The sequence below is a fragment of the Fistularia commersonii genome, chromosome 34 (genome assembly GCF_037954325.1).
Source record: "Fistularia commersonii isolate RoL2024-O1a breed Wild chromosome 34, RoL_Fcom_v1.0, whole genome shotgun sequence".
Lineage (NCBI taxonomy): Eukaryota > Metazoa > Chordata > Actinopteri > Syngnathiformes > Fistulariidae > Fistularia > Fistularia commersonii.
In genome coordinates, this window is record NC_141317.1 from 5,595,452 (window position 1) to 5,619,495 (window position 24,044).

The following is a 24,044-nucleotide window of genomic DNA, read 5'->3' on the forward strand; positions in this document are numbered from 1 at the left end:
CCAGATGGCAGAAAAATGGCACAGGATAATTGAAAATCTAGAAATGGATCAATATTTAGAAGCCCAAGGTTACATGAAGTGTGACACTACTATTAAGATGGAAATATGATGCATTACATCCACAGGCAAATTAGCTTCGGTTATTTGATGGTGAGTGCAAACTAACTGAAGATTTTGCAGCATTCTGCGTTCTTAATAATTATAGAATATAGACCGGGCTGGTTTTACAGTATCACATGGTTTTTGCCGAATATCTCTTACTTAGCCCTTATGATATATTGTATGTAATTGCAGTCACATGTACAGAACCACTGATCTGGGTAAACACACACATTCATGTTATTTGGCTTCGTGGTTTGAGATGACGGGTTTCCTTCTGGACTTCAATCTCTACCGAACATGTCAGCAACCAACTCAGATCTACCCCAGCCTTCTTAAGCATTTACCTCTGGCCCGCTAAAAATGATATCAGCTCATGGAGGGCAAGCATTAGCATTTGCATTTTATTGGAAGCACGGAGATTTAGAGCAGAGGATATATCAGCTCTGAGCAGGCAGAATTAGTTAACAATGCATTACCTGCCTTTTATGGCAGCTATAACTCTTTTCCCTGGTGTGGAGAGGAGATGAAGGGAGGAGTGGGGGGTGGGCGGGACAGGGAAACACAGACGGCAGAGAGGTTGGTGGTGAAAGCCGTGGTGCGGTGAAGGGGGGCGATGAGAATGACGAAGCTTTGTTTCTGGTACTTTACTGCACATTGACTGTGATAGACACTCGAATTAGAGCATCACATAGCAATCACCTTCGCACAGATCGGTGCGGGGCGCTGAGAGATGATGCGCCAGTCGTCGCCGCAAAGCTTTGCAACAGAAAGCATCGCGGCAAGGAGAGACTAAGCTGTCGGGCAGCTGAGAATACATGATCACAGCGTAGGAGAGGCCACATCAAATTACACAAGCCTCTGTGATACTCATGACTAGCAACACTAGCACAATTTTTCACACTTTCGCCGAGACACAAAGGGTATCCGATGAGCCTACCCACCAAGCCACCCACACACACACACACCCGGCGTTACGTTTTGTTGTTTGATTGCACGAGGGCATGTTTATTTGTTTGTTGTTTGGGTGGTATCCTTGAACAAGCTGTGTAACGCTGATGAGGCCCGCCGCTGCAGTCTCTCCTTTCGACACAGCTGCACAGTAGCTCCCCCAACACTCATTTGCTGTAATGTGCTGTGAGAAGACCCACCTCTGCCATGGGCAATACCCTGTGGAACTCATTTGCACTACACGTTAGGGGTACAGGGGGGAGCGTGTTTGAAGTGCAGGAGCTGCTGTGAAATCTAATTTTATATAGAGGGCATCTGTACATGTATCTCTGTGCGCTTGAGTGACGCCTGAAAGGAAAGACCGAAGAAGGGGAATTTTGCCACGGATACTCGTATCACCTTTACATCTAACACAGACTATACGAGGTTGACCTCTGACATTGTTATTTCCCTGAGAGAAAATAACACGGGTGTTGTGTATCCTGACACTGCGCAAAAGTTTGTGCTTTTATTTTCATTTGTAATACTAAGATATACAATTCAGATTTTCCTGTAACCTGATTAATTCCGGAAAAATGGAAATCAGAACCTTAGTTTTTTTTTGGTAAGACAAAGAATATCCTACAAGAAAATAATGGAGTTCTTTTACAGACAATATGACACTGTATCCCAGTAAGTAATGCCTATTGAGACAAAGGAAATGCTTTGCTAGATGTATCTGGAGTCAGAAACATTATTACTCTTTCCATTTAACCGAGTAAAAAAGAAAAAAAAATGAATATCGGCCAATATCCATGAACACAGCATAACATTTATCAAATGTGTAATACATGGTAAATGTAAAAACATTGTCAATGTGAATCAGATTTCCCTCATTTGCGTGTCTGGCTTGAAAAGCGGTTCACTCTGCGTGCCCGTGGACCGTGCACCGTATCTGCCCCTACATCTGCATTTGCCTCGCACACCACCAGCTTAGCTCCCATGAGTGCCACTGTGGCTTTCCCAACCAAACCTGCTGGCCTGGGTTTGTCGGCAGACAGCTCCAGGCTCCATAAAACAGCCTGCTGCTTGCTCCCTTTGTCCAGCTTAATGGTCCCAGGGGCTGGAAATTTACTAGTGACCTTTGCATTACATTTACAGCGTAAAAGCCTTTTCTGCTAGGGAAATTCCATCACTTTAGATGTAGCTGAGCAGCACTTTCTGTGAATGTGCGTTTGTGTGTGCGTATGTGGGTTGATGTTTGACATAGAGAGAGAAAGAGAGAGTTAAAGAAAAAGAAAAAGAAAAAGGGAGAGAGGCCGCAACAAAAATTCAATGATAAAGAAAAAAAAGGGTGGTCAGCGAAGAACAAGGATTAGCGTCAACCGTCACTCCAGTTTATTACCGGCAATAGAGTATTCAACAAAGCAGATACACAAGTCTCGGCAGACATCTATTTCTTTTATAATAATAAACAGTTCAGATTAGGATAAATAAACAATTTTCCATTTTTTATGGCCCTACAACCGAGCTGTGAGAAAGAGTGGGCTCATCCCAGTGCTTTGAAATGCAACTTTATTTGAAAATTGTTGATGCATTAGTCAGTTATGCATGAAAAAAAATCCTTACACATGTCAACACTACATCTTTTGTATTTGGGTTGGACGGTCATTAAAGCAAATATAACACCTCAGATCCTGTAAATTTATTGCTGCACAAGTACATCAAGTGAAAGAAGTACTTCTTGGTGGTCTCGGGGACTAAATCATATATAAATGTCAATTAGTTTATGTCAGAAAATATCAATTGTATGCAACTCTCTTTTTTCTTATTGCATAAATAAAGATGACAAATACCTTATACATTTTCAGTGCCTTTGAATTTTTAAAAACATAAAGTCAGACTAATATACTCTTGACTGCTTACTTTACTCATGAGCGACTGATTCTCAGTTGTTTAGTTTTAAAAAGATAAATCTACAGGTGGATCCAACAGACCAAAGGATCCGAAATATTCTAAGGAGGCAGTATGGTCCAAAATTAAAGTTGTGCTGAAAGTCAGGAACGCTAACCTGGATGTTTGACCCTCATAAAGGTGTTCATGGTTGGAGTTTCACAGAAAAGATCAAGTCGTCGACGGTGAGACAAACGGTCTGAACCTGAATGACTCGGAGAAACGCTCTTTAAACATTTCGTAGTTGTCCAATCACGACATCTGCTGGTGGAAAGCTGTCATTGCTCTTGAAATATCAAAAAATATATATTCGAACTTGTTACATTTATGAGTAAATGTAAGGTTCCGTGTGAGTTATATATTATTGCTTATGTTTTTCTTCAATTTCTCATCTCGAAATTTCTATTTAGAGAAGTTTCAAGTACTTTTAAACTTAATTTCAAATGCAGACGAACTCCAAAAACTCCAAAACAATGCTGTAGTTACATGTATTTGTTTACACCATAACCTGGTTCACTGGACTGGAAAATATGATTTTAGTCCTAAACAAAATCCATCTGTATCCAACATTAACATTGTAAATATTTATTAAAGCTACTGTACATGTTTGTAACATATCATTCACTTTCTAAAAATTTCTGCAACAACAAAAACTGAGGACCAAAAAACAAGATCTCAAAGGGGTTTTTTTTTTTAATAAAAAGAAAATTGCACCAAACTTTCAGCTAGGTGATATCAAGGGATGCGATTAAAATACAGTATTTATGAATGTCAATTATGTTGCCTTCATTTACAATGGATGAGTAAAAGAAAAAAAAAAAAAAAGAAGCACAGCAGCTCTCAGTCTATAAAAAGAAAAACATATTTGGTCCAAAAGTCCATGTTGGAGCACAAGGGTCAACACACAAAACCACTACTTATTTTGTAAATTTTGATCTCCCATTGAAAAACTGAAAAGCATCACTTACAACATCAAAACACAATTTAAAATCACTGCGCAGGAATCATTATCATCATCTTCATGAAGAACCTTCCAAAAATGTTCCTATTCAGCCACAAGGTGGCAGGCCCAATCACTGTTGAGAAATGCTGGTTTTGTTTTACAAGAATACAGTGAGGATTGTCAACCTGTGGACATGAGACTGATCCCAACGTAACACTGCACGATAAAAAAGTACGAAAAAAAAAAAAGCCAAAGTTTTACTCTTGTTTTTATTGTACTGTAATTGAATAAAGAAAAATAAAAGACACCAGACTACTTGACGTGTTAAAACCTGGATACTGTCAGAGATAATTGACAAACGAGAACAAGGATACTGGAACTGTCTTATCAAGAGGCCAGTCTCCATTGAAAGGTTGTCAATTATTGTTGCCTTTACATCCCTGTTGACCGAAAAAATTGAGAATTCTACGAGGAAAAAAAAAAAGCAAAAAGATACAACGCTAATAGAGATGGGAGTCATTTGCCCATCTTAGGACAAACTTGTGATTAACAGTTTGTATGAAATCTGAATCTCAAGACTATATTCAGAGTTTAAAAGATGGCCACCTGTGCTTGTGGATTTAAAATACATTATTGAAATGACCATATCCAATAAACACTAAAACATGATGTGTTAAGACAATAAAAAAAGGTGAATAATACAAAGACAGAACAGCATATAACCTCCCAAAAAGCATGTCACCCATGTCCAACAAATCATCTTCTCCTATTTGATGGATCCTCCTTAGCAGTCTGGGCCCTTGTGCTCCAATGGGGCGTGGATGGAGATCTGTGTACGCTGTATTTGTGTCATTGTCGGACATACAGAAAGGGATGGAGGACTGGATGTGAAAAATGTCTAACTCAAACTTGTCCCTGCAGTGGAGGAGGTCCTGTTTCCTCGCGAGGTGATCCATCTCACGCACTGACAGCATCCTTCTCCTTCTTGTCACTGTCTTCATGCCAGGTAAGACGTTCCTCATAGAAGGCTATGACAATCTGTGGGCACTTATGATTGGCGTCCTTTGCGAGCACGAGATCAGCCTCATCCGAGTCTTTCCTAAAAGGGAACAGCAGGCCGTTAGAGTTAGCTTGAAACAGTGTAGTCTGCATGACTTCCATGTAGCATTTCTTAACAAATGACATTAATGGATATTATACACACACACACATACACATATCACAATGGTCTGTAAAATGTACAACAATGTGAAAATACATTGTTACTGTTTTGGTAATATCCAGTGACAAAAATAATTCTCTGTAAGTATAAAAATTGATCCGTGTGTAAATGCAGGACATTTAAGTGGGCGAGATCTGTGGACATCAGTGAAAACGTATCCAGCTAGGGAGGGAAAAAAATTTCTAGCATCAGTTCCTGGTCTCTTCATGCCTTTTCAGTAAGAAATATATAAATACTCTTTCTATAATTCTTGTTGAAATCTTCATGTCTTGGCACCTGCACTTGAAGATGTTCACTTGAAGATGTTTCACCCCTCATCCGAGAGGCTTCTTCAGCTCAAGATAAGAAGATTTCGACAAGAATTCACCATGACCTGGACGACTGAGAACGTCCACAGACTTTCTATAATTGCAGATCAATTAGCCACACGTTATACACTTTGTATATGCTCCTCGGGCATCCAAGGTCTTTGGAAATTCTTCTTTATATGCACATACAGCAGGTTAGAGAATGTATATAGACGTGAAATTGTACCAGATTCATGTGGGGCAAATATCTAGAAAATACTTCTAAGTTGAAAATGGTAGTTATTCTCCTATGTTGTTTTTTACAGTGACAATTTTTTGTGCGACAGCATAAATTTGCTTGTTAGCACCTGCTCTATTTAAAAACAACATTACAGTAAAGTGGTTAGTATTAAGGGCAGCACAGGGTTGCAGTGGTTAGTGCGTCTGCCTCAGAGCACAGCAAGGACTTCCCCAGTTTGCTCCCTGGTCTTTGACTGTAGTGTATGTGTTGTCCCCAGGTCTGCATGGTTCCCATCCGGGTGTCCCTCCACAGTGCAATAGGATTTGATTGTGATCAATGGGAATTGCTCTAAATTGCTCGGACATGTGAATGAAAGAGTGAATAGTTGTTGCACCAGTGACAGCTGGATAGGCTCCAGCTCATCATGACCCTGACTGCAGGGGAAGCGGTATACTGTAGAAAACGAATGAATAGCTTCTGTTATGTAATACATATTTTAAATGCATTGCCATTTTCCCAATAAATTGCATATCTCAAAATAACCATTAAATTCAGGCTGGGATTTTATTTTTAAATGTCAAGCCCTTTACGAATTAAACAATGAAAAAGAGTCGAGATGCTGTAACTGGAGCTCGATTCAAAATTGCGTGAATGTTAGTTTTATAAGACACAATAATGACATTAATTAAAATTAGATAATTCAAAACTCACTATTGTGATTAATTGCAGTAGTAAAAGAAAACTTAATTCACAGATGAATTACTTTGCCTTATTTATTTGTTGTGTTTAATATTTCAAGAATTTTATCTCTCCTCCATGTCACTCTTCAATCTCTATTTTATTTTCAGTAAAAACTATGAATTGGTAGGTAATCAGTTGCTGTTGAGTTGTGATTTTATTTCAAACTGCTCTGTGATTTTTACTTCCTTGCATCATGCATCTTATGATATTTTGTAGATTTGGGGGAACACACACACACACACACACACACACACACACACACACACACACACACACACACACACACACACACACACACACACACACACACACACACACACACACACACACACACACCAAAAAAGGCAAAAAGATCCACAGAACAATGGTGGAGGTAAAATTAGTGGGGGTACATTAAGAACTACTGATGATGTTACAGAGATATACATTAGTTATATGTGAAGACATAACATTTTATGAGGAGTCATAGTGTTAGTAAAAGAAAAGCGACCAGGGCTAATTACTTGGGCTAACGTGAAAATTGGCCAGTGTCAATCTCGCTGTTAAGACTTGCCATTTGAAAAGAATGCATTCACAGGTAGCAGCGAACACGGTAACAAATGCAGACACTGCACTGAACACAAAAGTTTATTTTTTTTTCTCCACCAGACACATGAAAGTGAATTTCAAAATTTAAGTAAACAAAGCATCCAGATATGGCATGGATCGGCCATGTTAATTTCTAAAAATGGCTAGAATCAATATCAATTGGGAGCTGTCCACAATCATAAACCTACCCTTATGCTTAAAAGTACTATAAACAACTGTTTCAAAACAATCTATTTATGGCCTGAGCATTATCTGCACTTCAGTGGAGCAAACTCCAAATACTGAGTCCCATAGTCCCTTCACTGACTAATCTGCTGACTGTCACCCACACTCACCAAGGAACTACATCGTATCCTTCTCTCACCAGCAAGCGTTTCTTCCCATTGTAAGAGGAATAATGGGATTAATTTAGATTTAACTGCTCAGGCTATAGTAAAACCAGATCTGTCTTGGATTTAGGACCAAATAACAAAGTGGATCAGATTAGACTTTAAAAGATCACACTCAAGGTAATATGTCTTGTTCAGAGGGTGTGAATAAAATACACAACCTGGTCACACATTATCAGGGAAACCACAATCAAATGTGAGCCACGGATGCCTGTAGCAGGAACAAAATCTATGTTCTAAATGTGAGATAAAGACTGACAATAAAACTTACCATTTCATAAGAAACATTAAGTCACCACATGAGTCAGTTGCTCCAATGATCTTCTCTGGCTCAAGTCCTCGCTCAAAGCCACGTGCAACCAGAATTTCGTCCTACGAGACAAACAGATTCCATGTGTCAAATTTCAGATCAACTGATGCCAGGCTATACAGAGAATATAAAGTATACTTTACAAGTGCCATCAAAAAAAACTTTGACTGACAGAGAAAATAATGGTTGTGTCATTAATGGATGTACAGTATATGCAAAATACATGCATACATACATACTGATATACAGTTATATACACAGAAGTGCACAAATTGTAAAAATATGAGAGAAAATTCAATAGTGTTTTTCTCTGGGTAAAGAATCAGTAAACTATGCACCTGCTAATTTAAATATATCTTGGGAATTGCAATTCATTCATAGCCTGAGATTTTACACTGAACAATCATACGTGCATTTCTTGTCGTACAGCCTTGTATTTGGGCCACAAACTGTCCGCAGTAAGATTATCAAAAAATTCCCTCAATAATTTTATAATTACTTCTCTTTTCTTTTTAGGTTTGCTCCCTCCCTCCTCATCGTCATCCGAGCTCCTCTTTTTTGAGCCGCTGGATTCTTTGGAGCGTCCAGATGGGGTTGTGCTCGATTTGCTGGCCCCGCTGCTCGGTGTGGAGCTCCCGCTTTTCTTATAGGTCTTCATGAATTCTGAAATAAGCTCAGGGCAGTCCAGGTTCTTCTCCGGTTCCCATGTGTTGTGCTTGCTGGGAAAAGAGAACGAGAGACTTTATGAATCTTAAATCACCTTGGCACAGGGCCACATTTTTTCAACTGATCTTCAGGTTAATGTATCCTTAATCTAATTGAGTGTGTAGGGTGTTGTAAAAAAAAAAAAATCTGACTTGCATTAAATGGTTATTACTATAAGACAAAACAAAAGTGCAGCACAGAAATGTCAGGGACGAGAAGCATTTTGGAGCCGCTGGAGGATCTGCTTTAAATTCTGTACCAATTTGACAGTCTTGTGTGAAAAGGTGTCCATGCCAACACATCTATCTTTTGCTCGGCATATTGAAATAGTGAGTCTGTGACTGTACTTAACAAGATGCAGGAAAAAAAAAACTTACTCTGAATATCCCTTCCACTTGAGGAAGAATTCAACCCTGCCTTTCACAACCCTCCTATCCAGCACCTTCTCCACAACATATTCTTCTTCGTCGGAGGATGAGGAGTCCTCGTCACGAGACTTTTTTCCCATCGCAATTTTTGTTGTAGGAACGTTACACAATGCTGTGACAGGCCAATGGTACTTTCCTGCACATGATGAAACGAGTCATTACTATTAATGTGTGAAGGGGAAAAAACATGTATCAACTTTTAATCGATAAACTTCTCTGGCATTAACTTTAAGAGACACCACCTTACAGGCTACGAGGTGGCAACATTATAGCTTGATGGAAACTAAAGTTGATTTTGCCATAAGGATGCCAACAACATCGTTTCCCCCTGTGGATACGATGCTACGAGTTGATGTACAAAAAAATGATTCGGGGGATAAACTCGCAAAACAACCAACGGTATCTGTGCTCTACAATAATGTAATATACCTTAAGATACCGGAGGACGGAGGGCTGGCATGCGCTATTACTTGCTAGCTCATCAATAGGCACGAAAGGCATATGTGCTAAAGCAGGTAGCTTGAAAGCTAGCGCTTCATCGAAACTACCACTAGCTAATAACACGAAAATGCAAATCGAATACTTGAAACTGCATGAAGTGCAATGCTGTCTGAACAATGGCTTACCCTTCGGATGCAACTAGCACCTGGTTCACCAGAAAACCGCTGGAATAATTCGTGTTTTTTGTGGACCTCTAAATTTGTGGAAGCCACCGCTGGCCTAACTTAGCATGTAGCCCAGTTCACATAAAGGTACTGTGCGCTTGGCTGTGCGTAAAAGCGCGCGTTTAAGACTCACAATGAACGTACCCGCCCCTCAGTCAGCTGTGACCTATATCTAAATATATATGTAGCGAGCTAGCATAGTACCACCGGGAAAACAGATGACTTCCTGATAGATCTCAATAGGCAGATTTAATTTGACACAATATATATTTGTATCAATTCCACATGAAATCTCTGGATGCGCTGGTACGGTAGGTATTATCCTCTGTCGAGGTATGGCAGTGGTGCTGCACAATAAACAGCCCCCACCACCAGTATGCAGTGTTGGTGGTTCTGTCTCCTACGAATGAGCCTTTGCGTAACATGCACTTTAATTTAACCACGGATATCATCGTGTTGTTTTCTATTTGTGTTTCGTAGCCGAGGTCGAAAGGAATAAATAGTGAAACCATGTAAATTAATTGGGCAATAACCCTACTATTTTTTATATTGCGTTTTTGGAAGAACGCCTACCAAGCAGGCTATTGGGAAAGGGGAGTGATTGACTGTATTTTGACCAATCAAAATTGATTTTTATGGATGACGTAGAGCAGCGGGAACTACTGGCCAATCACTGCATACTACAGATACATCGTTGCTATTTATTCATCTGTTGTAGGGAGGACCGTGCCTTTCTGGTGCAGACCATCGCCATTTGATCAGTTCCAGGGAGTCGTCAACGGTGTTATCGAAACATGTCTAAAGATGTGAGTAGTGCAGTGATCATGTTTCCATCTTTCGTTAGTGTCGTGCGTAGTTGTAGGAGACGTGCCTTTCCGGGGGCGAGTTCACGACGATGTATCCGTTCTAGCCTGCCCTCATCACAGCTGCTATCAAGCAGTTCAACGCCGCCATTTTAGAATATCCGGGCCTCGTGGCCTTTTGTTCTCTTAGCGACCAAACAACATTCATGGGTGAAGCTAAATGGCAATTTTGTATCCTCAAGAGGACAAAGCCACCGTGCTTTCCCGATACGCTTGCGTTTTACGTGAAATAAAGGCCTATGCCCCCTGTGCATTGATCGTTAATGTCTGCAAACGTTAGTTAATGGCGGAGATCTGCGCCTTCTCCACCCTGCTTCAGTGTGATCTGTGACGCAGGGGTGATTTATTTCGTTGTGATTTACATAACTCTGGCCTAATTTGTTTTCACATGCACACACCGCTTGTTCTCAGTGACGACGGAAGACAAAGATATTTATAAGTGACTTGTTCTTATTTAGATCCCACGTGAGCCAGAGCAGCTTCGCAAGCTGTTCATCGGCGGTCTCAGCTTCGAGACGACAGATGAGAGCTTGAGGGCTCATTTCGAGCAATGGGGCTGCCTTACAGATTGCGTGGTAAGCAATTTCCAAGCACAACATTGATATTGACGCAGAAGCATTCACATACATGTCGCCTGTTTAATGTGAGTATTAATCAGGGTACCTCCCTGTAGGTAATGAGGGATCCCAGCACCAAAAGATCCAGGGGCTTTGGCTTTGTCACGTATTCATCAGTACAGGAAGTTGATGCTGCCATGAATGCTCGTCCCCATAAGGTGGATGGAAGAATTGTTGAGCCCAAGCGAGCAGTCTCCAGGGAGGTAAGCTCAGTGTTCTCAAAAAAACATTTGACCGTTGCATCTTTTTGTAAAAGGAAAGAGGCCTGACACATGTGTCTCATCTCAGGATTCAAACAGGCCAGGTGCCCATGTGACTGTGAAAAAGATCTTTGTTGGTGGCATTAAAGAAGATACAGAGGACTCACACTTGCGCGACTACTTTAGTCAGTTTGGCAAAATTGAGGTAATCGATATCATGACTGATCGCAACACGGGAAAGAAGAGGGGATTTGCTTTCGTGACCTTCGATGATCATGATGCGGTCGACAGGATTGTCAGTAAGTAGCGTTCTCTCTGGCCTTCAGTTTTGACCCCATGATGCCACAATAATGTACTCATGTTACCCTTTCTGCCCTCAGTTCAGAAATACCACACAATCAATTCCCACAACTGTGAAGTTAGGAAGGCCCTTACAAGACAAGAGATGCAGTCAGCTGGTATGGCAATGCGAGGTGAGCTTCGCAATGCGAAGTCTCTGAGGCACTTCCCCACCAACCTGTTTCCTGTCACGGATTCTAACATTTGCTTTTATTGCAGATCGGGGCTACATGTCTGGTGGACGAAGCAGTGGAGGGAGGCCTTATGACTACGACAGAGGCTTTAGTCAAGGTAAAGACTTGAATTTTCTAACCTTTTAACCACTTAGAACCATCCTTTGCGCAAGTCTGACCCAAACTCCTTATCAGGTGGCAGGGGGAGATATGGAGATGGTCCATACAATTGCAACGGTGGAGATGGTGGTAAGCAACTCTTTTAGTTGCGTTTCCCTTTCTCCAATTACATTGAATTTGAATACTGTACTTAAGGCTATTTGATGTAGGTTACGGAGGTGGTCCCGGAGGTCCTGGTGGATACAGCAATGTTGGAAGCCGTGGATATAACCAAGGCTACAACCAGGGTGGTGGCGGAGGCTATGGTGGCAATGGTTATGACAGCAATGGTTATGGTGAGTACCCTTGCATATTTTTTCACTTATGACCTAGTTAAACAACACCTATTCATGAGTTGACTGAAACCTTTAATTGTAAGGCAATTGTGGGGGTGGTGGAAACTACAACAACATGGGCCACTATGACCCTCAGCCCTCTAACTTTGGCCCCATGAAGAACAACTTTGGTGGAGGTGGCGGTGGTAGGAACTATGGTAAGGAAATTGAAATTGGTGACGAAGTCACAGTATGTCCTTATGGTATTAAGTTATTTTTTTCCCAATCTGTTATGGTTCACATGAAGGTGGCTATGGAGGTAACTCTGGAAACAACGGTGGTTATGGCCGTCCAGGACGATTCTGAAATGTGAAGTGGTATGTATTTCAAGTCATAGCTCGAGTTTTTACATCATAAGCCAGATTTTAATTTGCAGGGTATCAACGTACAGTGTAGATTCTATATTTAAGTCACTGGATGTCAGGTTATGCAAAGTCAGTGCACAGTTAACAATGTTGTTCCATATTGTTCAACAGGACTGAGTACTTAGGAGAGGAGAGCAAGGAGAGGAAGTGACAGCGAGTGACAGGGCAGCTGCAGGTTTTACCTCCAAAATCTGCTCAGCCAAACAGTTGTGGCAGGTTACAGCTGCTGCAAGAAGAGATGTACAGTAGCTAAATCATGGAGGGTCTTCATTTAAACGTTTTGTGTTTTCATCTGTGTTTCTGGAAAGCAAGCATTCCAATGAGGTTTTTATGTAGATTTTTCTTTAAATCTGGTTTTATTTGTATCTGCATCAACTCAAGCTGAAATAAACGATCTTTCAGTTTTTTTAAAAAACTGTTAGCCTCCTTTTAGTGCTTTGGGAAAGGGAGGGATCATCAGATATGTGAAGTTGGGATAAGGTGTTCTACATGCTCTTTGGAAAAAAGAACAACAAAAAACATTGATTTCTTAAATGAGCAAAAAGTCAATGGATTTTATAGCCATTGGGGAAATGCAATCTTCACACACGGTACAGAATCGACCCTGAGCTCTGCAAAGATCATCTGGAGGATGCTAGCTTACATGCAAAGTCTTTGAGGCTAGCCATGGAAGCCAGCTGAGGGAGAGAAGTAGCAAACCATCGCCAGGATCATTGAAGCAGGGGAGAGTGAGAACAGAAGCCTGAGGCTAGCAGGCAGCAGCTACCGAAAGGCTTTAATGCCGTAGGTAAGACCAGACTTCTCAACTACTGATAGTATATTTTCTAATGTAGCTGGTAGAAAGCTATCTAGCCCAGTAATGAGTTAACATTTTTTTGTGCAAACAATCTTATTTACAGAAATGTTGACAAATGTTAATGGGCCACTCATTGCACAGCGGTCCTATAACCTATTGCATGCTGAGAATAAATTTAAGCCCAATATTTTAAGGGATGCATTTGATTTACTCTTTACTTGTACTTTCAGGAAACGACACAGGATTTCCAAAACCGGACTTCATTCCAATGGCTCTCTCAGGTACAGATATCCAAAAAACATCAGCAACTAGTGTGAAATGGTGTTACACTTGATTATCCTCTCACAGGTTTTCTGCCAGGTGCTGACGATTTTATTTAATTTTCTACATGGAACCTTATTTTTAATAAAGTATATTTTTGCTAAAACATTTGTGTGGTCTCCGTCATTAGAACACAAACATTACAATTGCACAAGGGACAAAATGAGTGAACAATGTCACTCAGCATTGGTCTCTCTTCTGGATGGTTGTACTAGGCACCAGATAGATTTTTCCATCGGGTGTTTGTTGCAGGGAGTATTCATTGACTGAATACGGTTGTCCATTCTCATCTCGTAAATGAGAAAATACTAATGCATAGAGTTCTCTCAGGCGAGCTTTCATAAAGGCCAAGCTACGTTGGAATTCCAGCCTTTCCTGAGCCAGGTTCTCCCTTCGGGCCTGCAGCTGACCCAGTTCTGTTTCCAGGTGAATTATGCTCTCGAGTTTCCTTTTCCTGCAGTTCTGGGCTGCAACCTTGTTCTTCCCTCTCCGTCTAATGTCCCTGACCAGTGCCAGCTGAGTATCTGTCAAAGAATACTGTGTCAGAAGCTCATTAAAATCATCCACTGGCAGATTGATGATCTTTTCCATGGGGAGGGGGATCTTCATGGCCAAGGCCCGCTTTTCATCCCTGCTCAGTGGACTGGACAAATTTCCTTGTGGTCTTGTATACAGCTGCTGTGAGCTCCCTCTGCTGGGTAGTACAGTGTCACCAAATATGTTACAAGTGCTCTGAGCAAGTTTTGCCGGACTGTGTTTAGAAGGGTTCGGTTGCGAAGATAGATTGATGTGAGGCTGAAAATATGTGTTGTGCAAATATGGGTGGGACTGATATGGGTATTCTGAAAACTGGTTGACAGCAGACCTGTTGTGTCCAGCGGTGCAGTCCTGTTCATCAATGTTTGATGTTCCCATGCCCATACTGTGGTAACGTGTTCCGCTGCCAGCAGCGTTTTCTGGTGAGGCCAAAGGCGGACTTGAACCCAAAGAAAGACCAGAGTCTGACTCAAGGTCATCTGTTGTTTGAGTGGGTGAACCATTGCCATGGGCTTTCCACAGCATGTGCAGACTTATAACCTGAGGAAAGCCAGCGTTGGCCCTTCTGTTCCCATGATTGATACCTAATGGACCGATCTGTTCTGTAAGACCAGTAATGGAGTGCTGCACCTGTGATGTCGAAGGCAACATCCCTTGGTTGACATCAGATTCGGAGAGTCCGTACATTGTTTCGGCACTGTTGCCAAGGCGGTTGAGGACTGGCATCTCTGCAGAGAAACATCCATAAGTCGGAGCTGCGCTCCGCTCACAGGAACCAGGAAGAGGCTCAGAATATGGCTGAACCATTCCATATCCTCCCAGGGGGACCCCAGTGGGCTCGATGGCTTGGAACTGTGTTGTGTCATAGTTGTCGGCATTGGGAGCATCAAATTCCTGCAACAAAACACACCGCCTTACTTATCACAGTTCAATTTCTCACCATAGAAACATGATGAACTGCATACAGTTAACACACTTTCCCCTCTTAAATACTGTGTTTATTAAAACCAGCAAGAATAAACCCCAAAGTTAGATCTATCCACTAAGACCATTGGATTTGGTTCAGACCCCAGACAATAAAAAGACCTCATCTAATACTCATGCAGACAGCCTTAAATATCTCATAGGGTGTTGTTAAGGAGCGCAAGTTCTGACCCCTTGCAGGCACGCCTTGACCAAACCATCCTTCTGGATTTGTTATGTTTTTTCCATTTGTATGACACGATAGATAAATATGCAATAGCACATATGTACTAATACTGAACTGTATGTAAGACAGATGCAAAAATGAATAGCCTTTTACCTTGATATTCAGTTTGTGATAGTTTTGTGATATAAGAGCGAGGGAACACTGTCGTCTTGTGAAATACTTTGAATGCAGCATCTAAAGATTTTCAAAGTAAAGTATCCCTGGTCGGTGGGATGAAGTGTTGTCAATTCTTTGCATTTATTGCAACTTTTTCATCTTTGGGTTTACTGTAAGACACAGTTCCTGAACCACCTATATGCCACCCATATCCTAGACAGGGCTATTAATGCTCTGCTCAGGTTTCAGATGGACACAGACCAGTATTGTATGTTGCAGAGGCTGCTAGCAGCATGCAGCACTTGCCATGCTCACAATCTCTTCATTCTGCCATCACTCAAACGAGCCATTGTTACACAACTATCCTTAGTTTGTATTTGTGTTTCTAAACTGAGCATCACCTTTCAGTCAATAGATATATGAATTCCTGCTGTATCAAATGGATGCACTTCAGTCATGTAACTCATTTGAAAAAATAGAAAAAGTACTAAAACATGTTTGGATTGTAATAAATTCACAATCAATTAAGTTTAAAAAACATTTAAGTGATTGTGAAATGATGAACAGTGAATTACCTGCAGCTCTGTGATGGCCATCAGTTCCTGCCAAGCCATATCGATCTCAGAGTCCTGAGAAGCTCCATGAGACTGTGGGCTTGGATAATTAGTGGTCAGCCCACCACAAAACCTGCTTGGTGTGGCTAGTGCCTTGAGACAGAAAACAAAAATTAATTACAAAATTATTTACTCTCATACTTATAAATATTTCTTCCTCATTTTCCATATTAAACTTATGGACTCACCTCGCAGGTTCTCCTCTGGGGGAGAACATAGTTGGCAGATGAACACATTCAGGACAAACTTTTGTTGCAATATTTCAGCCTTTTGGAAACACAGAACAGCAACTTAGTACAATCCCTCCACAATGATCTTACATAATAGAATAAAAATAAAATAAAACCTCCGAGGTCTGTCAAATAGATAGTTTAAAAATATTTCCTATGCATAAGTTTAATTCTACATCCGGAGACATGCTGGTGGTAAATTATGAGCGTTCGGGTGGTGTGTAGGTATTTGGGACACATGAAGATTGCAATACAGTTGGGTTGACTCCTCCCAACAGCTGTCCTGGGGTCCGTATATGCCAACCCCTGATAAGACAATCTGCAGGAAAACAGCAAGCTCTGCCAGATCGAGAGGGTCTTGATGGCTAACTTGGAAAATGTTGGTGTGCGTCTATGTTATAGCTCTGACTCTACAAACCAATGAAATTAAACTAATCTTCTAATGAAACAATGTAGAAAACACAGTTTGTTATGTTGTTCTCTCCCAGCAGTCAGCTTATTAAAGGATACACAGTTACACATAAGACATATTGCATTAATGTACATATCAAGAGATTTTCACTCTGTATTTTCATAATATATCATCTAAATGATAAGAATTCATAGTTCGTTGTTTGTATTGTTCTTTTGTCAATAAAAAATAAAGATCAGCTGTTATTTCCACTTCAGTGAGCCAATATGCCAGTGGAAAATTCCATTTTATATAATTTGCATATCTCTTTCACAGGTCTATGAAATGAAAAATTCCAATAAGTAAAGTCATGCACAACAACTTTTGAAATAGTATGTAAAAAGTCATTATTTTGAAACAAAGGATCAACTTTGCCGGACCGTAGTAACATGAGAGTACGGCACAAGGCATATACTCATGTCTTGCAAAGTCAATTTGCGCAAGAAATATAATGAAATTAGAAATATGAATGAATGTAAGTCCAGAACATATTAGTGCTGGTTCTAAGGCAACATGTCATGTTTCTCATTTCCAAATGCTGGACAAAAGGCAAAACAAGGGCCTTGAACCGGTGATTGTTGTCCCGTTAAAATTATTTCTGCAAACCCTCTGCCACAACTTTCATATTCTGTTAAAAGCTTTGGCGTGAGTTTTAATCAGCTGTTTTCTTTGGATGTATTTTTTTGTCAACAGTGAATACTGTAATGTTAAGTTAGTAAAGTATACAAAATTAACAATATAATCAAATCAGCAGATAAAAGATGATCAAACTATCCATCTGTTTCGTCTTTTACATGCATCACTTGAAATTGAAATGATCAATCATTTGAATTATGTTGAATTTGATTTGGAAAATGTATAATTTTCCAAACGGCTTTGCAAAAGGAAGTAAGTAAAATGTTAATGAACATACCTGAGCAACATTCTTTGTGTCTCCAAGTTGCAAAGAAAAAAAAAAAAAGATTCAGAGAGGCACAGTCCTGGTGTTTAAAAGAAAGAAAGCATTATTGACAGGAGATTCTAGACTGTTTGCAGTGTGTTGCTCTGCTGATTACTTTTAATCGCTAGGATCAAGTTTAATCTTCAATGTCCCCTCGCTATATTTCTCATTCAACGATCTGTCTCTTTCTGCACAGCAACGCATACAGCTACCGGCATAAATGGGATGGCTCTGTGGATACAAACAGAGTCTTCCTGTAAAGCACCCACACCACAATTTTTTGTATCCTTAATAGCACACTTGCTCCCCAACCTTCAAATTTCCCCTCTGCCCACATGTCAAACCACAAACCAACAGTCTGGCATGCACTATGACAATCACTCAGCCGGTCCACACTCAAGTCCATGGATGTTTACAAAATTGGCAAGCAGTGCAACAACAATTTTGTTTTGACAATACAGATAAATGAACTAAATTAAACAACACGGAGTGAGTGAGAATTAAGCCAGATGGTCAGTTTTGTCCCGGTCAAAACATACAAGAACAGAATCCTTTCATATCGTCCCGATCAAGAGGTATGAAGAGTGTCATGTGGAGCACCTGGAGTCAGAACTGGCTTTTCAGTGAGGGCCCTGGTGAAACATGGGTGGGTTGGAGGTTGGATTGAGACTTAGTTCAGAAGAGATGGAATGTACACGCTCAGACAGGTAAGAAAGACCACATTGTTCCACTATCTGGCATAGCAACCGCCAAGGGAGAGAGAGGAGCAGGGGGAGAATGGCGGGGAGCGTGTCTTACATAGCAAGTGACCATTAAAATCTTTGGGTAAAAAATCCCCTGCCACCCTGCTCCTGAGGCACAGTGAATCCTCAGAGGGTGTGTGTTTCACAGATCTGCCCCATTGTGTGACAGCTTTCGTTTATAGCGGAGATTTTTCATTAATAACCGTTTAATATGGTAATACAAATATATTTGCATGTCAACCTCTCCTACAGTGACCATGATGAAAGTGCAAAAGGCCAGGTGTCAATATTTAGATAATCTACCAATATTAGAGTGATCAAACGAATATTCGGGCTCTGTATTTTAAACATACTGTATGTTGCATTTACAACACATGTCCTTTCAATTAACTGCAAAAAAACTTTTCATAATTTAAGTAAAGAAGTTGTCATGGTTTGGATCCATGGTTTGGATGTTTAAACTGGAAGAAGATCCCCAGAATGTTCTGAAGAGTTTGGATAATGAGACATTTGGTTTTGAGACTTTTAAGGAAACTGAATAGTAGTAGATGGCGATTCATCAAGGTATAAATCTTCTTTCAGTTTAAATGTTTTCTTCTGCAAAAGAAGAAATTATATGGAATAGTCTGTAATGAATGAGACAGAGACAATGATGAGAGAAGTCTGGCTTTTTCACTATGGCTGTAATTGCATTTGCGTTTTCGTGTCATGGGAGGAAACTCTGCTGTACACAATCATATGTGCACAATATTTATCTCTTGGGTTGAAAATCCCTGAGTATCAGTAAATGAAATAATCCCCCCTGAAAATACTGTTATTTCTTTATTTCAGTGGGGTAGTTGGGAAGAACATTGGGCAAAATCTAGACATCTATTTCTGGTTTAGATTTTTGGTTAGTGCGTAAGAAAACAAACTTAAACAAAATACTGAACATTTCAACTTCTCCTGACGTGTGATATGTTAACCCCTCTTCTGCTCGGCCACGACGTATTGAGTCAACTTGTGTTTCCCTCCCTTGAAAGCAATGTAAATCTAAACAGTTAACAGCAACTTTCACATATAATATTAATGAGGAAGATAATTATCTGTTCTGTTTTTATATTATCAAAAGAGCTGTTTTCCAAGAAGTATTCTATACAAGAAGTACCTCTTTCACATTTTATCCTTTTTGCCAAATGTGACAGAATTAAAGACATACTTCTCCAGCCTGTATGAAAATATAATGTAAGTGAGCATTTATAGTGACAATACTGAAAATTACAAGTGTTGCAAAATACATGCTGTAGCGAGTCAGGCATGTTACAATACAAAGGGGAGTCGAGTACTACAATGAGACACAGTACATTTACCAACCATGAGAACATGCTTTTGACAAAACTACAAGAAAATCACATCCCACTGAAACATAATTCACAGACTCCTTTTTTTCTGTCATTGTTCTAGGATGGAAAAAGTAGGTGGCTGACAGAGTCAAGAAAGGTGAATGTCTACCAGGAATCAAAGAAGGGACTTCCCAACCCAAGTTCCTAGCACCCAGCCCCTGACTCAACCACTGCCCCAGCATGCCAGAGAGCACCCTGTTATTACTGTGACCACAGTGGTTTTGAATCTGGACACAGTTACCAGGTCAACGCCCGCCTTCACTGTTTGTTTGTTTGCTTCAATTAGTCTTTGACATCTCTGCTTTCCAGCTTGCGTGAACCTCTCGATGCTGTCAGCCTTTTTTTCAATGCTGCAACAGGGTGTTACTAACAACTTGACATATTTGCTGGGAACTGGCAACAGATGAGTCAGTTTGGCTTGAATTCTGTTATTGAAATTTCAATTGGGCTGTGTGTTGAATTTAATTAATGGCCAAACATTTAACTTGTCTTTCTCACATATCCCTCTCTTTCTTTGGCTCTTGGGGTTTTCATGTATGTTATGAGTTCTTTAAAGATGGAGGGATATGGCATCACTCATTTTGTTTAACAGTAAGAAAGTTGTATTGGACATAAGTGGAAAAACCACTGTATTACTAAACAAAATGAGTGTGTGCTTTGGGTTGTGGTATCAAAAGGGGAATGTTTTGGGAGTCAGCTTCTGGGAAAGGGAAAAATAGGGAGGTCAGATGGAGGGGTGTTATTCTATTTCTTTTGACATCATATGTACGATCATCAATTTGTAAATGTGGTGTTAAATATTATGGCAATGATAAAATACAAGAATCTTATTAATTTTCTGCAGGAAAAAAACATCCCATAAAGTTAAAAAAATACCGTATATACAGTAGAAAGACATGGCAAGGCGAGGCATTTCCTATTGCAGTATCTGCCTGTATCTTATTTCATCACAGTTCAGTGACGGAAAACTGGAATCAGCAATGCTATTCACCAGTTGTTGGTCATACTAATAGTTGCAGCTAATATTTTGTCAACCTCAACTTCTTTAAATATCAATCCATTCATCTTCCTTACATACTAGGATGGAAAAAATATTGGCAACGACCACAGCTCATTTTAATTACACTTAAGGTTCCAAACGGAGCAACTTACCAAATACATGACACAATGTTATCGACTTACAAAACACGATATTGATTCTTTCATGGCCTTATACTGTGGATTGTCATGCACAATCACAATGCACAGTCAAATCAGCATATATATATCTACTTGGACCTGGAAATCAAAGGCCAAGGTCTAAAGTCCACTCTATAAGCAAATTATCATCAGAACTGAATTATTGATTCCTTAAAACTCCTTAAAACTATCAAGAATACACCTGGTTGGTTTGAAAACAAAATTTCCCTGTTATTTTTCCCAAGAGATTTATAAATCTATCCAAAACAACACATTTTGCTCCGTTAGAGTATTTTGATGTTGTTTAATCTGTTGCATGAATTTCACACGTTGCACTGTTACTGAGCGCTTGAGATGAACTTGTGGTTTACTAACCCTGGCATCGGAGGGAACCTGCAGCTCCGCTCCTCAGACGACTGCTGCATAAACTCCATGACTCACCCTTTCGTACCTTGACGGATCATTTAGTTACCTTTGTGGGTCAGACACCACAGGCACAGGTTCTTGTTACACCACTAGCTTTCTTGTAACTCATGGTCACAATGGCACCCTCTGGGAAACTAGCAAAATCTTACTCTGTTTTTAGCCCTTAGCTCGCAAATGTGGATTCTCAGCCTACCTTGCCATGGCTGGTTTACTGTTCTGAGCCTACTGCAATAACCATCAGCTAAGACCTTGCAAAGTTTAAAACAAAACAAAACAAAACAAAACAAAACAAAACAAAACAAAACAAAACAAAACAAAACAAAACAAAACAAAACAAAACAAAACAAAACAAAACACTACTTTTTGAAATAAATAAATAATCATGTGGTAGTCATTTTCAGGTTTTTCTTCTAATATCTACCTGGTACTGGTTCGACTCAGAACACATATCATGTTCTACTAAAGCCGAAGTTCCTCAATAACCGTTATAAATCTTATTCTATTGCAACAACCAACCATGAATACACGATTAAATTCAATTATCAATTCTTGTGTTTTTTTTTATATTCACAAAATGTCCAATGATCTTCGTTATGTGCTGTCCATCTCAGAGTAATGCTTGCTGGAGGTTGACACAACAATTTGTCATAACCTTTCCTTTATTGAATTACAATGTCAGTTGAGATGGTCACAGAAGATACCCACTAAAAAACACCAAATGAGGAACCTGACAATGCAGCATCACAGTAGAATGTCACAATATAAGCTTATCTCAAGATATTTAAAACATGATGAGGTTTCGCAAGTTTTGAAGAACAGTATTGAAGTTGTTCCAATATTTTGAAAGTTTATTTAATTTCTTCAGCCATATGCAAGAAAACAGAAACACATAATGAAGGACAAATAAGAATTGAATATTTTTGGGGCTGCTGTAATGAAGTGTTTTCAAATGATAGACCCTATGTCCCCATTATAATAAGTGTCAAGGGTGGCTGGTTATTAAAAGGCACACACTGAAGGCAGGGAAAGGAGGATGTTGGTTGGCCCTGCATAATGCTGATAAAATGAGAGCTTGATTCTAGGAAAGGAACTGCTAACTGCTGTGGTTGTTGGCATAATCTGCAGAGAAAGGATCACCATCACATAATTTAATTTATTTTGTTGGGCTGTGTGAATTTAGACAAGTTTCATTTATCTTGTGTTATAAAAGGTGCACGTGATATGATGTCAACTGTTTAAAGAAACATAGAATCTCGTGACACTATTTCCACTGCAGAATTTTTGTTTCTCTTTCTGGAGGGGGGAGGGGGGGTCCTTACACAATCCAAAACTCTAATGGCAGTGGCTGTCATTTTTTATACAGACTATAAGAATTGAGAAACAGGTTGCATTTATGGGTCTGGATAATGTCAATAAAACTGAATTGGTTTGACTTGATGAGCTTTTTAAACTCATCTTATAGCCTAGTTTGATTCTCATTTAGCATTTCATTGTCGCCACCAACACCTCAGTCAGGCATTATTGTTGTGATAGTGTTGTATCAGAACGTATAAAAGTAAATGGTGGCATAATTTTGGATTAAACCAATTTTACTGTTTCCTGTGCAATCAAGCACACTAGAAGTCATAGTGACTAAACTTTGCAAGGCAAAAATATGACAAGACGACGTGGTTGACTGCAGTGTTTGAAATTTGAAGAGATCTCCTTACCACATAGCTTTACAGTCAGTAATGGTTTTATGCTGTACATCTGCCTTTAAATTTGAATATATTCCCATTCAATTGGAAACTCAAGCTCGAAAATATGTTACAGTAAGACTGAACTGTGATATCATTTATGGTCGGAGATAGAGGGAAATCCCCATCAGCTTGAATTTCCAAATGTTTCCCAGAAGTGGGAACTAAGATAATTGAGGTTGGTTGAATGTAGGAGGATGCAGAAAAAAAACAAGAAAAAAAATAGTTGGTGAGTTTGAGCAAGCTAAAGTACTTGTACATGATTTACCATTCAGTCCCAAACAAACACATGCAAACCCACAACGTCACTCAAAACCACTGAACTCAGGATGCTGGTAATTGTCAACGGTGAATTACAGTTGGTAATGGTTTTGTAAATACTATTAATTATGTTTAGCTTTTTGGATTTAAATATCATCTTTTGTTCATTAGCTTACATACTAGCAACATGTCTACAGGGGTCTGTTTGTGAACACATGATGGACCAATACTATTCAAAACAACTTCTCCTTCCTACGAGATGAATACAGGTTTGGATACACTTTCTGATACCATTGATCAGCAAATATGGCCAGAGAGTGTAGAGCAATCACAAGTGGAATTGGTAAAAATAATAGTAACTATGACGAGGGCCTAATATTTAGAGGTTGAGAGTGAAGTACACTCTTTAGCTGCGGTACATTGCACTGCTTTATAATAAAGTTGTTCTCATCTCATCATCTCATCATCTCATCTCATCTTTATTCAATGGGAAGGGACACAATCTTTTTCACATCAATCAATATTTTAGCACTACAAAACAAAACAAAACAAAACAAAACAAAACAAAAC

The 24,044-nt window shown here is 39.8% G+C and overlaps 3 protein-coding genes across 7 annotated transcripts; 1 reads left to right on the plus strand and 2 right to left on the minus strand.

Moving 5' to 3' along the window:
* Positions 1-3,579: 3,579 nt before the first annotated feature.
* On the minus strand, positions 3,580-9,784 carry cbx5 (chromobox homolog 5 (HP1 alpha homolog, Drosophila)). The gene is made up of 5 exons (XM_086141302.1): positions 9,463-9,784; positions 8,786-8,972; positions 8,203-8,422; positions 7,665-7,765; positions 3,580-5,024 (listed from the first exon to the last, which is right to left on the minus strand). Exons 2-5 carry the CDS (start codon positions 8,914-8,916, stop codon positions 4,883-4,885), a joined length of 594 nt encoding a protein of 197 aa, XP_085997428.1. The 5' UTR covers positions 8,917-8,972; positions 9,463-9,784; the 3' UTR covers positions 3,580-4,882.
* A 435-nt stretch (positions 9,785-10,219) lies between these two features.
* Positions 10,220-13,775, plus strand: hnrnpa1b (heterogeneous nuclear ribonucleoprotein A1b). 3 transcript variants are annotated; one of them, XM_086141300.1, is made up of 11 exons: positions 10,220-10,307; positions 10,823-10,939; positions 11,038-11,184; positions 11,270-11,480; positions 11,562-11,654; positions 11,740-11,811; positions 11,889-11,942; positions 12,023-12,148; positions 12,232-12,345; positions 12,435-12,504; positions 13,579-13,775. In XM_086141300.1, the coding sequence occupies exons 1-10, from the start codon at positions 10,296-10,298 to the stop codon at positions 12,491-12,493; spliced, it is 1,005 nt and encodes a 334-aa protein (XP_085997426.1). In that variant the 5' UTR covers positions 10,220-10,295; the 3' UTR covers positions 12,494-12,504; positions 13,579-13,775. The 3 variants fall into 3 exon arrangements, with proteins under 3 accessions (XP_085997426.1, XP_085997425.1, XP_085997427.1); XM_086141299.1 differs by lacking the exon at positions 13,579-13,775 and adding an exon at positions 12,664-12,967; XM_086141301.1 differs by lacking the exon at positions 13,579-13,775 and adding an exon at positions 12,664-12,967 and having other exon boundaries at positions 11,562-11,639.
* Positions 13,737-17,933, minus strand: nfe2 (nuclear factor, erythroid 2). Of its 3 annotated transcripts, none has more exons than XM_086141298.1 (4): positions 17,721-17,933; positions 16,315-16,393; positions 16,088-16,219; positions 13,737-15,100 (listed from the first exon to the last, which is right to left on the minus strand). In XM_086141298.1, the coding sequence occupies exons 2-4, from the start codon at positions 16,360-16,362 to the stop codon at positions 13,850-13,852; spliced, it is 1,431 nt and encodes a 476-aa protein (XP_085997424.1). In that variant the 5' UTR covers positions 16,363-16,393; positions 17,721-17,933; the 3' UTR covers positions 13,737-13,849. The 3 variants fall into 3 exon arrangements, with proteins under 3 accessions (XP_085997424.1, XP_085997423.1, XP_085997422.1); XM_086141297.1 differs by lacking the exon at positions 17,721-17,933 and adding an exon at positions 16,473-16,539; XM_086141296.1 differs by lacking the exon at positions 17,721-17,933 and having other exon boundaries at positions 16,315-16,454.
* Positions 17,934-24,044: the final 6,111 nt, after the last annotated feature.

Excerpts from the sequence above, each read along its gene's own strand:
- cbx5 (XM_086141302.1), bottom strand. The coding sequence starts at position 8,916 with ATGGGAAAAAAGTCTCGTGACGAGGACTCCTCATCCTCCGACGAAGAA. Across the intron at positions 8,423-8,785 it reads AAGTGGAAGGGATATTCAGA|CAAGCACAACACATGGGAAC; the intron begins GTAAGTTTTTTT and ends CTCTTTTCCCAG. Across the intron at positions 5,025-7,664 it reads TTAATGTTTCTTATGAAATG|GAAAGACTCGGATGAGGCTG; the intron begins GTAAGTTTTATT and ends GTTCCCTTTTAG.
- hnrnpa1b (XM_086141300.1), top strand. Across the intron at positions 11,812-11,888 it reads CGACAGAGGCTTTAGTCAAG|GTGGCAGGGGGAGATATGGA; the intron begins GTAAAGACTTGA and ends ACTCCTTATCAG. Across the intron at positions 11,943-12,022 it reads TTGCAACGGTGGAGATGGTG|GTTACGGAGGTGGTCCCGGA; the intron begins GTAAGCAACTCT and ends TATTTGATGTAG.
- nfe2 (XM_086141298.1), bottom strand. The coding sequence starts at position 16,362 with ATGTGTTCATCTGCCAACTATGTTCTCCCCCAGAGGAGAACCTGCGAG. Across the intron at positions 16,220-16,314 it reads CCCAGAGGAGAACCTGCGAG|GCACTAGCCACACCAAGCAG; the intron begins GTGAGTCCATAA and ends TTCTGTCTCAAG. Across the intron at positions 15,101-16,087 it reads TGGCCATCACAGAGCTGCAG|GAATTTGATGCTCCCAATGC; the intron begins GTAATTCACTGT and ends GTTTTGTTGCAG.